General features: G+C 47.0%; 1 protein-coding gene across 1 annotated transcript; it reads right to left on the bottom strand.

Moving 5' to 3' along the window:
* Nucleotides 1-505: 505 nt before the first annotated feature.
* Nucleotides 506-1,233, bottom strand: LOC123407989. The gene has a single exon (XM_045101232.1). It carries the CDS (start codon nt 1,089-1,091, stop codon nt 750-752), a length of 342 nt encoding a protein of 113 aa, XP_044957167.1. The 5' UTR covers nt 1,092-1,233; the 3' UTR covers nt 506-749.
* Nucleotides 1,234-12,774: the final 11,541 nt, after the last annotated feature.

Genomic DNA, 12,774 nt, shown 5'->3' with positions numbered 1-12,774 from the left:
TACTACACCAGAGGTTTGATGTCCAGGATTATTGTAACAGCAGTATCCTGCACTAGGTTGAGGGGGTGTTTGTTTCCAGGGACTTTTTGATGTAGGGATTAAAAAAGTCTCTTTTAGTTTCATGTGAAACAAACAGGGGAGACTTTTAGGGACTGAAAGGGGGTATTTGAGACTAAAGGAAGAAGTATCTATGGAAGGGTCTTTTTGGACTTTTTGGACACTTTTTTCAACAATGTCTGTACTTTTAATATGTCATTTAATAACTTCTAGTACATCATTAGAGGTAACATGATTTTTTTGCATGTCATTTAATGACCTCTGGTCTCTGTTTAGTCCATGGAAACAAACGGATAGGGACTAGAGACTTTTTAGATGGAACAAAAAAAGTTGTGGGACTTGTAAAACAAATAGGGCACTATCCTTAAAAAAGAAAGGGAATCATTGTAGCATCACATGGATATCCCTTTTTCTATGCAGATCTCATACTCAATTGACGCGCATCATCTGAAACCGAATTCTGTAAACACTCTCACACACATATGGAGTACATTTTTTTAGATCTTCAGAGGGATTACATGAAAAACATTTGCACATGGGGTGTAATTACAATTACAAAAGAGAAGATGGGGGGGGGGGGGGGGGGGGGTGGGCAATCCTAAAACCAGATCCCTCCCGTATGCATCTCCTCCGTGATAACAGCACGACCAGAAGCATACTATATACAAACGCACTGAACAGCAGTTGTTCTCCTAGGTTGAGCGTGCGAGGCGGGACGCAATGGCAGAGTGGTACATGGCGTCGTGGAAGCTGTCCATCTCCGACATCCTCGCCCGCAGCTGTCGCGCCTTCTCCTCCGTCAGGCCCACGAACGTCCTCCCCTCCTCCTCGACCACCGGCGTGGGCGCCGCGGCCTCCATGTAGTCCGCCCGCCCGGACCACCCGACCAGCGGCGCCCACCACTTGCCTCCCTTGGGCGCCCCGGCGCGGACCCGCCCACCGGCCCCCGCCGAGGCGGAGGCGGCGCGTGGCTGGAGCGCGGCGGACGGGCGGGCGGAGAAGGAGACGACCGATGCTGACGGTGCCATCGCCATTGATTTGCTCTGCCTGTTGCTTCGCTAGACGCTCGTGAGCTTCCGCTGGTTTGCTCGGAGTCCAATGAACGGTGAGACGAGACAAGATGAGATGTGCTTCTGAGGTCTGTGTTGCGATGTGACGGAGTGAGATGAGTTGTTGGTGCGAGGGGTGGGGGATTTTATAGCGGCGCGCGGCGGGAGAGGGGAGGGGTGGATAGGGACGCCGCGTGGGCGCGTGTGGGCTGGGGCGGCGTCCGCTAGGAGGGTGCGCTTTCCCATTGCGTGTGACGTGTGACCGCGTGGACTGGCCGTTCGGGTGTGGTGCTTTCATTGCCACGAGCGTCACGTTCTTCAGGGGCGTCGTCTGTAATGACTTTTTCCGACCGGGACTCAGTACACGCACTTGTATTCGTATTCGTTAGCATACGTTAAGGCTGATGAATCCCTTCCCTCCATTCAATCCTTTGAAATCATATCCAATCCTCTCAACCGCCAAATCTCACATACCTTAACTATTTAGTACACAAAGATTCATACGAAGGATTTGTAAAATTACTATATTATAATTAAAAATGTATTTTTTACAAGTTCAAAAGCTCACAGAAGAAATGTACTTAGAATAAAGGTTCAATTAAATTATATAAAACAACAAACAGGCTCATATAATCTGTTTAAAGTACTATCAACGGTTCAAATGAAAATGCATCTGTTTTAAGTACTATAAACGGTTCAAATAAAAATGGTACATGCATACATGCCACGGTCCAAATGAAAAACATGACACAAGCAATGGTCCAAATGAGAAATACAAGATGTTTGATCAACAAAATTCAACAGTTCATCACAACATGAACACATGTTTGCTCGACGAATGATACAAGACATGTTAGCGGGCGGCATGGTGTGGAGGAGACTTGTGGCACCAAAGTTCTGTCTTCCGAAAGATCAGGTCCCTATAAAAAAATAGATGAATTGGTCCAACGGTTACATGCAGAAAAAAAAACATGAACATATCAACCAGAATAAAATGTGTTTGATCAAGAGTCGGTCATGCTGTAGCTATATCTGAATGTGTTTGGGTCAAGTGTATCGGCACAATAAAATGAGAGAAAGAGGAGAGGAGGATGAAGAGTTTGCAAATCAGGTCACAAAACTGTTATAGACTACTAGCGTTTATAACATGTTCTTCCCAAAACAGAATAGAGATGACTTTGGTAGCTACAGTTTTTAAGATGTTATAGTATCGACAATAAACTATCTGAAAATGTCATAGTTTTTCACTTAATATAAAGCCTAAGCACATTAACTATCGACTATGAATCAAAAGTATGCACAACATTTTTATTTAATTTTCTAAATAATGCTATTTAGTACAGATGAATCAAAAGTATGCAAAACATTTTTTATGAATCAAAAGTATGCACAACATCATGTCTTCACCATCCTCTCTTCTTCTCTTTCGAATTCGGTCAATGATTTCAGAATTCATTGGGTAGAAAGCTTATTTCTCGCGGAGTTTCTTCTCAATTAAGGTTCTAGCACTGTTGTATTTGACAGTGTAGGTTGTACTTTTGCAGAATATGCAGCTGCAATGCTAGTCAGGGGCCCAAAGGGATTCAGGTGTAAAATTCAGCTAGAGAACAGTAAGATTTTAGGCCCATACATTAATCAAAGTAAAGAATCGTCAGTATAAACACGTATCAGAAATTCAGAATATCTATAGATGCTCATGGGGCACGTACAGAGTATCGCAACACTAACTAGGTAGCAAAGTAGAATACTGGACATCTTTGGAGGCTTTCGACGACACCCATCTCTGAATCGCATCTGCTCAAGGTCACATCAGATCTTCACGAGGGCTTTGCATCGTCCAACCATGGCGCCGGCCTACAGATAATCAACAATTAAGCCTGCCACCGGACTACAGATAATCAACAACCATGGTGCAGTGCTGGTGCCTCAGATCTGGTACCCTGTTCAAGGTGCGGCGCAGGCCGTCGGGGCCACGCGCGAGTTGTCGTTGTTGCTACGGTAGAAGTAGTGGTCGGTGGAGCTAGGCTGGTGACCATGGATTCTGTGCAGGACGGAGGACGAGGTGGACGGAGGGCGTGCAGCCATGGCGAAGACTAACCACGGGAGAGGCAGGGGATGTGGGAGGGGGAGGTGAAGTGCGGCGATGACTTACCACCGGAGCTCCTGTTGGTCGGAGGAGTTCGCCGGCGTCGGGACGCGAGGTGTTGAGGAGGAGTCGGGCGATGGCGGCGGGTTAACGAGGAGGTGTTGGAGTCGTTCCTTCCAATTCCATGATCACCCCCTCGAGGGCTCTAAACCGCGTGGGGTGGGGTGTTTTTCGTGGATCGGGGATCGTTGGCCCGGGAAACCCTGACCACCAAATGCGCTAAGAGGGAATCCAGAGGTTTTCGGCCCATGCGGGGATAATCCCCTCAAAACCCCCTCAATCCCTTCCTACCAAACGAAGCCTAATGAATTTTTCCAACCAGGACTAGTACATGCACCTGATTCGTATTCTTTAAAGCATCTACATCCACCTTACAAATCTGGTCTTTTAAAAAATAAAAACGCCTGTAGACGCATTCAGGAGTGTCAGCGGATACTTACCAGTCATGCCATAAATTTTTTCCTTCACATCGAACTCTCTTATATTTCATCCCTTATATCTATATCTAGATCTATACCTACTAATAAATAAATAGCTATTCTTAATCCGTCATGCTATTTTATAGAAAACCCTTAATGTTTCTCACATTAAGCCCGGAGTACATATCAAATGTTTTTAAAATATCTATATCTTCTAAACCGTAACTCAAAATTTAACATTTTATATATGGAATTTGATTAAAAAATATGTAAAATCTGAATACAATGTTATTTTACTCAGATTATATACCATCTTTTTGTAAATTAAGAACGTGTGGTATTATTTTCTCCCGTTGCATTGCACGGGCCCTTTGCTAGTCAATACAAAAGCATGCAAAATATATTCTACATAGTATACTATGTTTCTTCGTAGTCGGAGATGGCCTCATCCGCCTGCATCAGAGCCTCAGCCGCGTGCGCCAGAGCTTGAGCCGCCTACGCCGCCCCATGCATCGCATGCTGCCTCCATGTGCTGCTGACGAAGACGCCTCGCCTTCGCAACCAACTCCGAGCAGATGGAGTTGACGATGGCACAATGCTCTGTCCACAGATCCACGATCGCCGGCTCCTCCTCCTCCGGTGCGCGTGGTGCCTCCTCCTCGGGCTCCTCCCCCACCACCTCCTCCTCCTCCTCGAAATCCTCCCCCGATTCCACACGTAGCCGCGCTTCCCTCGACATTCAGACCTGCTCAAGGAGGAAGAAGCGGTGTTGGATCGTGTAATGACGTGGCTGGGTGGCATGGCCGACGGGCTCGAAGAGGGAAGTGCGAGAGGAGGCGGACGGGCTCGGGTGATGGCGGAGAGAGGCAGGAGGCGGGTGAGCTAGGGCTATGGGCGCCGGCTAGCTTAAATAGCCGGCCCCGACCTCGGGCGGGGAGCCGGAACGACACCACGTGGCGTTCACACCGTGACGACGGACGAGGCTTTCGTTGGACCGTCGGGTTTTCCTGGCGAGTCTGCGTGGGGCCAATCCGTTAGGCCAACGTGGCAGGCGTGGTCGGGCACGCCCGGGCTCCCCCATATCTGGGCTGGTTTGAGAGACCCATTTGGATCGCATTTTTGTGATCTCGCAGTGATCAGGCTGCCTGCCCGGGCGTTTGAGACGGATATGAGGGCCCCTCGTGGATGGTGTAGCTGTTCCTTGGCGCTTGCAATCCTTCTCGTTATCTCTGAAGCTCCGACAATACCTATGTATATACCATCCTTGAAGGGGTCAAGTGAACAAGTGTATAGGAGATGATGCACCTTGAAGTATGTGGAGTTGATGTCGCACGTGTCACTTTCCAAACGGACTCTTGTCATGGTAATGTCCGTAGGATGCTCCGCATCATCCCCTCACCCTTGGGAAAGATCAATGCTTGGATCAAAATCCAAATCACCATGGGAAGGAAATGGCGACGCCGTGTAGAAGTGGGCGATCACCAAGCATGTATCATCATCACGCTCAAAAGGGGCAATCTCCAATGTCTCACCAACTAGCAAGTCCAGCGATAGGAGCAAAGAAGACAAACACTTGAAAAAACAAATATGGTTAGCGTTAGAGCAAAACCAAGCATTCAAGTGGTGAATCACCAAACAAGTGTTGTCATCATGCATATCATTGTTGGGTAACGTAGCATAAATTCAAAATTTTTCTACGCATATTCAGATCTTCCTATGGAGAGACCAGCAACGAGAGAGGGGTAAGAGCATCTTCATACCTTTGAAGATCGCTAAGCGGAAGCGTTGCTAGAACGCGGTTGATGGAGTCGTACTCGCAGCGATTCCGATCTAGTGCCGAACTACGACACCTCCGCATTCAACACACGTGCAGCCCGGTGATGTCTCTCGCACCTTGATCCAGCAAGGAGGAGGGAGAGGTTGGGGAAGAATTCCAGCAGCACGATGGCGTGGTGTCGATGGCGAGACGAGGTCTCCCGGTAGGGCTTCGCCAAGCACCGACAGAGAGGAGGAGAAAGAAGGGCAGGGCTGCGCCGAGGGAGAGGGAGAAGTCTGTCTCCCAAAGGCCAAAACCCCTCTCTATTTATAGGAGGAAGGGGAGGGGGTGCGCCACCCCTAGGGTCCCCCCCCCTAGGTGGTGCGACAGCCACCAGATGGGAAAAGGGGGGGCGGCTAGGGTGGGATGGGGTGGCGCACCACCTCGTGGGCCTTAGGCCCACCTCACTTAGGGTTTGCCCCCCCCCTTCCCTCTCCCTTGCGCATTGGGCTGAGTGGGGAGGCGCACCAGCCCACCTAGGGGCTGGTTCCCTCCCCACTTGGCCCACCTTACCTCCCGGGGTCGTTGCCCCCCTTCGGTGGACCCCGGGGCCACCTCCGGTGGTCCCGCTGGTCCCGGTACGTTACCGGTGACGCTCGAAACACTTCCGGTATCCGAAACCATCCGTCCTATATATCAATCTTTACCTCCGGACCATTCCGGAGCTCCTCGTGAAATCCGGGATCTCATACGGGACTCCGAACAACTTTCGGTAACCTCGTATAACAATTCCCTATAACCCTAGCGTCATCGAACCTTAAGTGTGTAGACCCTACGGGTTCGGGAGATAGGCAGACATGACCGAGACGCCTCTCCGGCCAATAACCATCAGCAGGGTCTGGATACCCATGGTGGCTCCCACTTGCTCCACGATGATCTCATCAGATGAACCACGATGTCAAGGATTCAATCAATCCCGTATACGATTCCCTTTGTCTGTCGGTATAGAACTTGCCCGAGATTCTATCGTCGGTATACCTATACCTTGTTCAACTTCGTTACCGGTAAGTCTCTTTACTCGTTCCGTAGCACGTCATCGTGTGACTAACTCCTTAGTCACATTGAGCTCATGATGATGTTCTACCGAGTGGGCCCAGAGATACCTCTCCGTCACACGGAGTGACAAATTCCGATCTCGATTCGTACCAACCCAACAGACACTTTCGGAGGTACCCGTAGTGCACCTTTATAGTCACCCAGTTATGTTGTGACGTTTGATACACCCAAAGCACTCCTACAGTATCCGGGAGTTGCACAATCTCACGATCGAAGGAAAACATACTTGACATTAGAAAAGCTTTAGCATACAAACAGTACGATCTAGTGCTATGCTTAGGATTGGGTCTTGTCCATCACATCATTCTCCCAATGATGTGATCCCGTTATCAAGGACATCTAATGCTCATGATCAGGAAACCATGATCATCTATTGACTAACGAGCCAGCCAACTAGAGGCTTGCTAGGGACACATTGTGATCTATTTATTCACACATGTATTACTGTTTCCTGTTAATACAATTATAGCATGAACAATAGACGATAATCATGAACATGGAAATATGATAATAACCATTTTATTATTGCCTCTAGGGCATATTTCCAACAGTCTCCCACTTGCACTAGAGTCAATAATCTAGTTACATTGTGATGTATCGAACACCCATAGCATTATGGTGTTGATCATGTTTTGCTCGTGGAATAGGTTTAGTCAACGGGTCTGCAATATTCAGATCCGTGTGTACTTCACAAATATCTATCACTCCACTCTGGACATGGTCCTGGATGGAGTTGTAGCGGCGTTTGATGTGCTTCGTCTTTCGGTGAAACCTGGGCTCCTTGGCTATGGCAATGGCCCCAGTGTTATCACAGAAGAGTGTCATTGGACCCGACGCGCTTGGAACCACTCCAAGGTCGGTGATGAGCTCCTTCATCCAAATTCCTTCATGAGCTGCTTCTGAAGCAGCTATGTACTCCGCTTCACATGTAGATGCTGCCACGACTTCTTGCTTGCTGCTACACCAGATCACTGCCCCACCATTCAACACATATACGTATCCGGTCTGTGACTTAGAGTCATCCGGATCTGTGTCGAAGCTAGCGTCGACGTAACCCTTTACGACGAGCTCTTCGTCACCTCCATAAACGAGAAACATTTCCTTAGTCTTTTTCACGTACTTAAGGATATTCTTGACCGCTGTCCAGTGTTCCATACCGGGATCACTTTGGTACCTCCCTACCAAGCTTATGGCAAGGTTTATGTCAGGTCTGGTACACAGCATGGCATACATTAGAGAGCCCACGGCTGATGCGTAGGGGACAGAGCTCATCTTCTCTCTATCTGCTGCCGTGGTCGGCGACTGAGTCTTACTCAATCTCACACCTAGCAAAACTGACAAGAACCCTTTCTTTGAGTTTTCCATATTGAACTTCTTCAATATCTTGTCAAGGTATGTACTTTGCGAGAGACCTATGAGGCGTCTTGATCTATCTCTATAGATCTTGATGCCTAATATGTATGCAGCTTCTCCAAGGTCCTTCATTGAAAAACTTTTGTTCAAATAGGCCTTTATGCTCACCAACATCTCTATATTATTCCCCATCAATAATATGTCATCCACATACAGTATGAGGAAAGCTACAGAGCTCCCACTCACTTTCTTGTACAGACAGGCTTCTCTGTAAACCTGTATGAACCCAAACGCTTTAATCACCTCATTAAAGCGAATGTTCCAATTCCGCGATGCTTGCACCAGCCCATAGATGGAGCGCTGGAGCTTGCACACTTTGTTAGCACCCTTAGGGTCGACAAAACCTTCTGGTTGCATCATATACAACTCTTCCTTAAGGTTCCCGTTAAGGAACGCTGTTTTGACCTCCATTTGCCAAATTTCATAATCATAAAAGGCGCCAATTGCTAACATGATTCGGACTGATTTCAGCTTCGCTACGGGAGAGAAAGTCTCTTCGTAGTCAACTCCTTGAATTTTTCGAAAACCCTTTGCGACAAGTCGAGCTTTGTAAACGGTTACATTACCATTTGCATCAGTCTTCTTCTTGAAGATCCATTTATTTTCTATGGCTCGCCGGTCATCGGGCAAGTCCACCAAAGTCCATACTTTGTTCTCATACATGGATCCTATCTCGAATTTCATAGCTTCAAGCCATTTGTTGGAATCCGGGCCCGCCATTGCTTCTTCATAGTTCGAAGGTTCACCGTTGTCTAACAACATGATTTCCATCACAGGGTTGCCGTACCACTCTGGTGCGGAGCGTGCCCTTGTGGACCTTCGCGGTTCAGTAGTAACTTGATCCGAAGCTTCATGATCATCATCATTAACTTCCTCTTCAGTTGGTGTAGGCGCCACAGGAACAACTTCCCGCGCTGCGCTACTATCCTGTTCGAGAGGGGGTGTAATTACCTCATCAAGTTCTACCTTCCTCCCACTTACTTCTTTCGAGATAAACTCTTTCTCTAGAAAGGATCCGTTCTTGGCAACAAAGGTTTTACCTTCGGATCTAAGATAGAAGGTATACCCAATAGTTTCCTTAGGGTATCCTATGAATACGCATTTCTCCGCTTTGGGTTCGAGCTTTTCTGGTTGAAGTTTCTTCACATAAGCATCGCAACCCCAAACTCTAAGAAACGACAACTTAGGTTTCTTGCCAAACCATAGTTCATACGGTGTCGTCTCAACAGATTTAGACGGTGCCCTATTTAAAGTGAATGCTGCAGTTTCTAATGCGTATCCCCAAAATGATAGCGGTAAGTCGGTAAGAGACATCATAGATCGTACCATATCTAATAAAGTGCGATTATGACATTCAGACACTCCGTTGCGTTGTGGTGTGCGAGGCGGCGTCAGTTGTGAAACGATTCCACACTTCCTTAGGTGTGTGCCAAACTCGTGACTCAAATATTCTCCTCCACGATCAGATCGCAGACATTTAATTTTTCTGTCACATTGATTCTCAACCTCACTCTGAAATTCCTTGAACTTTTCAAACGTCTCAGATTTGTGCTTCATCAAGTAGATATACCCATACCTACTCAAATCATCGGTGAGAGTGAGAACATGACGATAGCCACCGCGAGCTTCAACGTTCATTGGACCACACACATCAGTATGCATTATTTCCAATAAGTCGGTTGCTCTCTCCATTATTCATGAGAATGGAGTCTTAGTCATCTTGCCCATGAGGGACGGTTCGCATGTGTCAAATGATTCAAAGTCAAGAGACTCTAATAGTCCATCAGTATGGAGCTTTTTCATGCGCTTAACGCCGATATGACCAAGGCGGCAGTGCCACAAGTATGTGGGACTATCATTATCAACTTTACATCTTTTGTTACTCACACTATGAATATGCGTAACATCACGATCGAGATTCATCAAGAATAAACCATTCACCAGCGGAGCATGACCATAAAACATATCACTCATATAAATAGAACAACCATTATTCTGTGACTTCAATGAGTAGCCGTCTCGCATTAAGCAAGACCCTGATACAATGTTCATGCTTAAAGCTGGTACTATATAACAATTATTAAGGTTTAAAACTAATCCCGACGGTAGATGTAGAGGTAGCGTGCCGACGGCGATCACATCAACCTTTGAACCATTCCCGACGCGCATCGTCATCTCGTCCTTGGCTAGTCTACGCTTATTCCGCAGTTCCTGCTTTGAGTTGCAAATGTGAGCAACAACACCGGTATCAAATACCCAGGAGCTACTACGAGCGCTGGTAAGGTACACATCAATAACATGTATATCACATATACCTTTAACGTTGCCGGCCTTCTTGTCCGCTAAGTATTTGGGGCAGTTCCGCTTCTAGTGACCCTTTCCCTTGCAATAGAAGCACTCAGTCTCAGGCTTGGGTCCATTCTTTTTCTTCTTCCCGGCATCTGGCTTACCGGGCGTGGCAACAGCTTTGCCGTCTTTCTTGAAGTTCTTCTTACCCTTGCCCTTCTTGAAACTAGTGGTCTTGTTGACCATCAACACTTGATGCTCTTTCTTGATTTCTACTTCTGTAGACTTGAGCATTGAGTACAACTCGGGAATGGTCTTCTCCATCCCTTGCATGTTGTAGTTAAGCACAAAGCCTTTGTAGCTTGGTGGGAGAGACTGGAGGATTCTGTCAATTATAGCATCATCCGGAAGTTCGACTCCAAGTGAAGTCAGATGACCGTGTAACCCACACATTTTGAGTATGTGCTCACTGACAAAACCGTTCTCCTCCATCTTACAGCTAAAGAACTTGTCAGAGACTTCATATCTATCGACACGGGCATGAGCTTGAAAAACTAGCTTCAGCTCTTGGAACATCTCATATGCTCCGTGTTGCTCAAAACGCCTTTGTAGCCCCGTTTCTAAACTGTATAACATGCCACACCTAACCAGAGAGTAGTCATCACTCCGCGTTTGCCAGACGTTCAGAATGTCCTGGGCTGCTGCGGGGGCGGGAGGGTCACCTAGCGGCGCATCAAGGACATAAGCCTTTTTAGCTGCTTCAAGGATGAGCTTCAAGTTGCGAACCCAGTCCGCATAGTTGCTACCATCATCTTTCAGCTTGTTTTTCTCTAGGAATGCGTTGAAATTGAGGTTGACGTTGGCCATCTACAATATTTATAAAGACAAACCTTTTAGACTAAGTTCATGACAATTAAGTTCATTTAATCAAATTAAGTATGAACTCCCACTTAAATCAACATCCCTCTAGTCATCTAAGTGATACATGATCCATGTTGACTAACCCATGTCCGATCATCACGTGAGACGGACTAGTCACCATGGTGAGCAACTTCATGCTGATCGTATTCAACCATACGACTCATGTTCGACCTTTCAGTCTCTTGTATTCGAGGTCATGTCTGTACATGCTAAGCTCGTCGAGTCAACCTAGGTGTTTCGCTTGTGTAAATCTGGCTTACACCCGTTGTATGCGAAAGTTAGAATCTATCTCACCCGATCATCACGTGGTGCTTCGAGACAACGAACCTTCGCAACGGTGCACACTTAGGGGAATACATTCTCGAAATTTTAAGAGGGATCATCTTATTATGCTACCGTTGTTCTAAGCAATAAGATGTAAAACATGATAAACATCACAATGCAATCATATAGTGACATGATATGGCTATTATCATCTTTGCTCTTTTGATCTCCATCTTCAGGCATCGCATGATCATCATCGTCACCGGCGTGACACCATGATATCCATCATCATGATCTCCATCATCGTGTCTCCGTGAAGTCGTCACGCCAACTACTACTATCACTACTACTATAGCTAACCGTTAGCAATGAAGTAAAAGTAGTAAGCACATGGCGTTGCATCTCATACAATAAATTAAGACAACTCCTATGGCTCCTCCCGGTTGTCATACTCATCGACATGCAAGTCGTGAAACCTATTACAATAACATGATCATCTCATACATCATACATGCAACATCACAACTTTGGCCATATCACATCACATGTCAAACCCTGCAAAAACAAGTTAGACGTCCTCTAATTGTTGTTGCAAGTTTTACGTGGCTGATTCGGGTTTCTAGCAAGAACGCCTTCTTACCTATGTGACAGCCACAACAATGATATGCCAAAGCTATTTACCCTTCATAAGGACCCTTTTCATCAAATCCAATCCGACTAGAGTAGGAGAGACAGACACCCGCTAGCCACCTTTATGCACGGTGTGCATGTCTGACGGTCGAACTAGTCTCACGTAAGCGCACGTGTAAAGTCGGTCCGGGCCGCTTCATCCCACAATACCACCGGAAAATAATAAGACTGTTAGCGGCAAGCAAATTGACAAATCATCGCCCACAACTTTTGTGTTCTACTCGTGCATAGAATCTACGCATAGAAAACCTGGCTCGGATGCCACTGTTGGGTAACGTAGCATAAATTCAAAAATTTCCTACGCATATTCAGATCTTCCTATGGAGAGACCAGCAACGAGAGAGGGGTAAGAGCATCTTCATACCTTTGAAGATCGCTAAGCGGAAGTGTTGCTAGAACGCGGTTGATGGAGTCGTACTCGCAGCGATTCCGATCTAGTGCCGAACTACGACACCTCCGCGTTCAACACACGTGCAGCCCGGTGACGTCTCCCGCACCTTGATCCAGCAAGGAGGAGGGAGAGGTTGGGGAAGAACTCCAGCAGCACGATAGCGTGGTGTCGATGGAGAGACGAGGTCTCCCGGCAGGGCTTCGCCAAGCACCGGTAGAGAGGAGGAGAAAGAAGGGCAGGGCTGTGCCGAGGGAGAGGGAGAAGTC

Source organism: Hordeum vulgare, chromosome 1H (genome assembly GCF_904849725.1).
Source record: "Hordeum vulgare subsp. vulgare chromosome 1H, MorexV3_pseudomolecules_assembly, whole genome shotgun sequence".
NCBI lineage: Eukaryota > Viridiplantae > Streptophyta > Magnoliopsida > Poales > Poaceae > Hordeum > Hordeum vulgare.
Note: the sequence above shows the minus strand (reverse complement) of the source record. Positions and strands in the feature narration are given on the sequence as shown.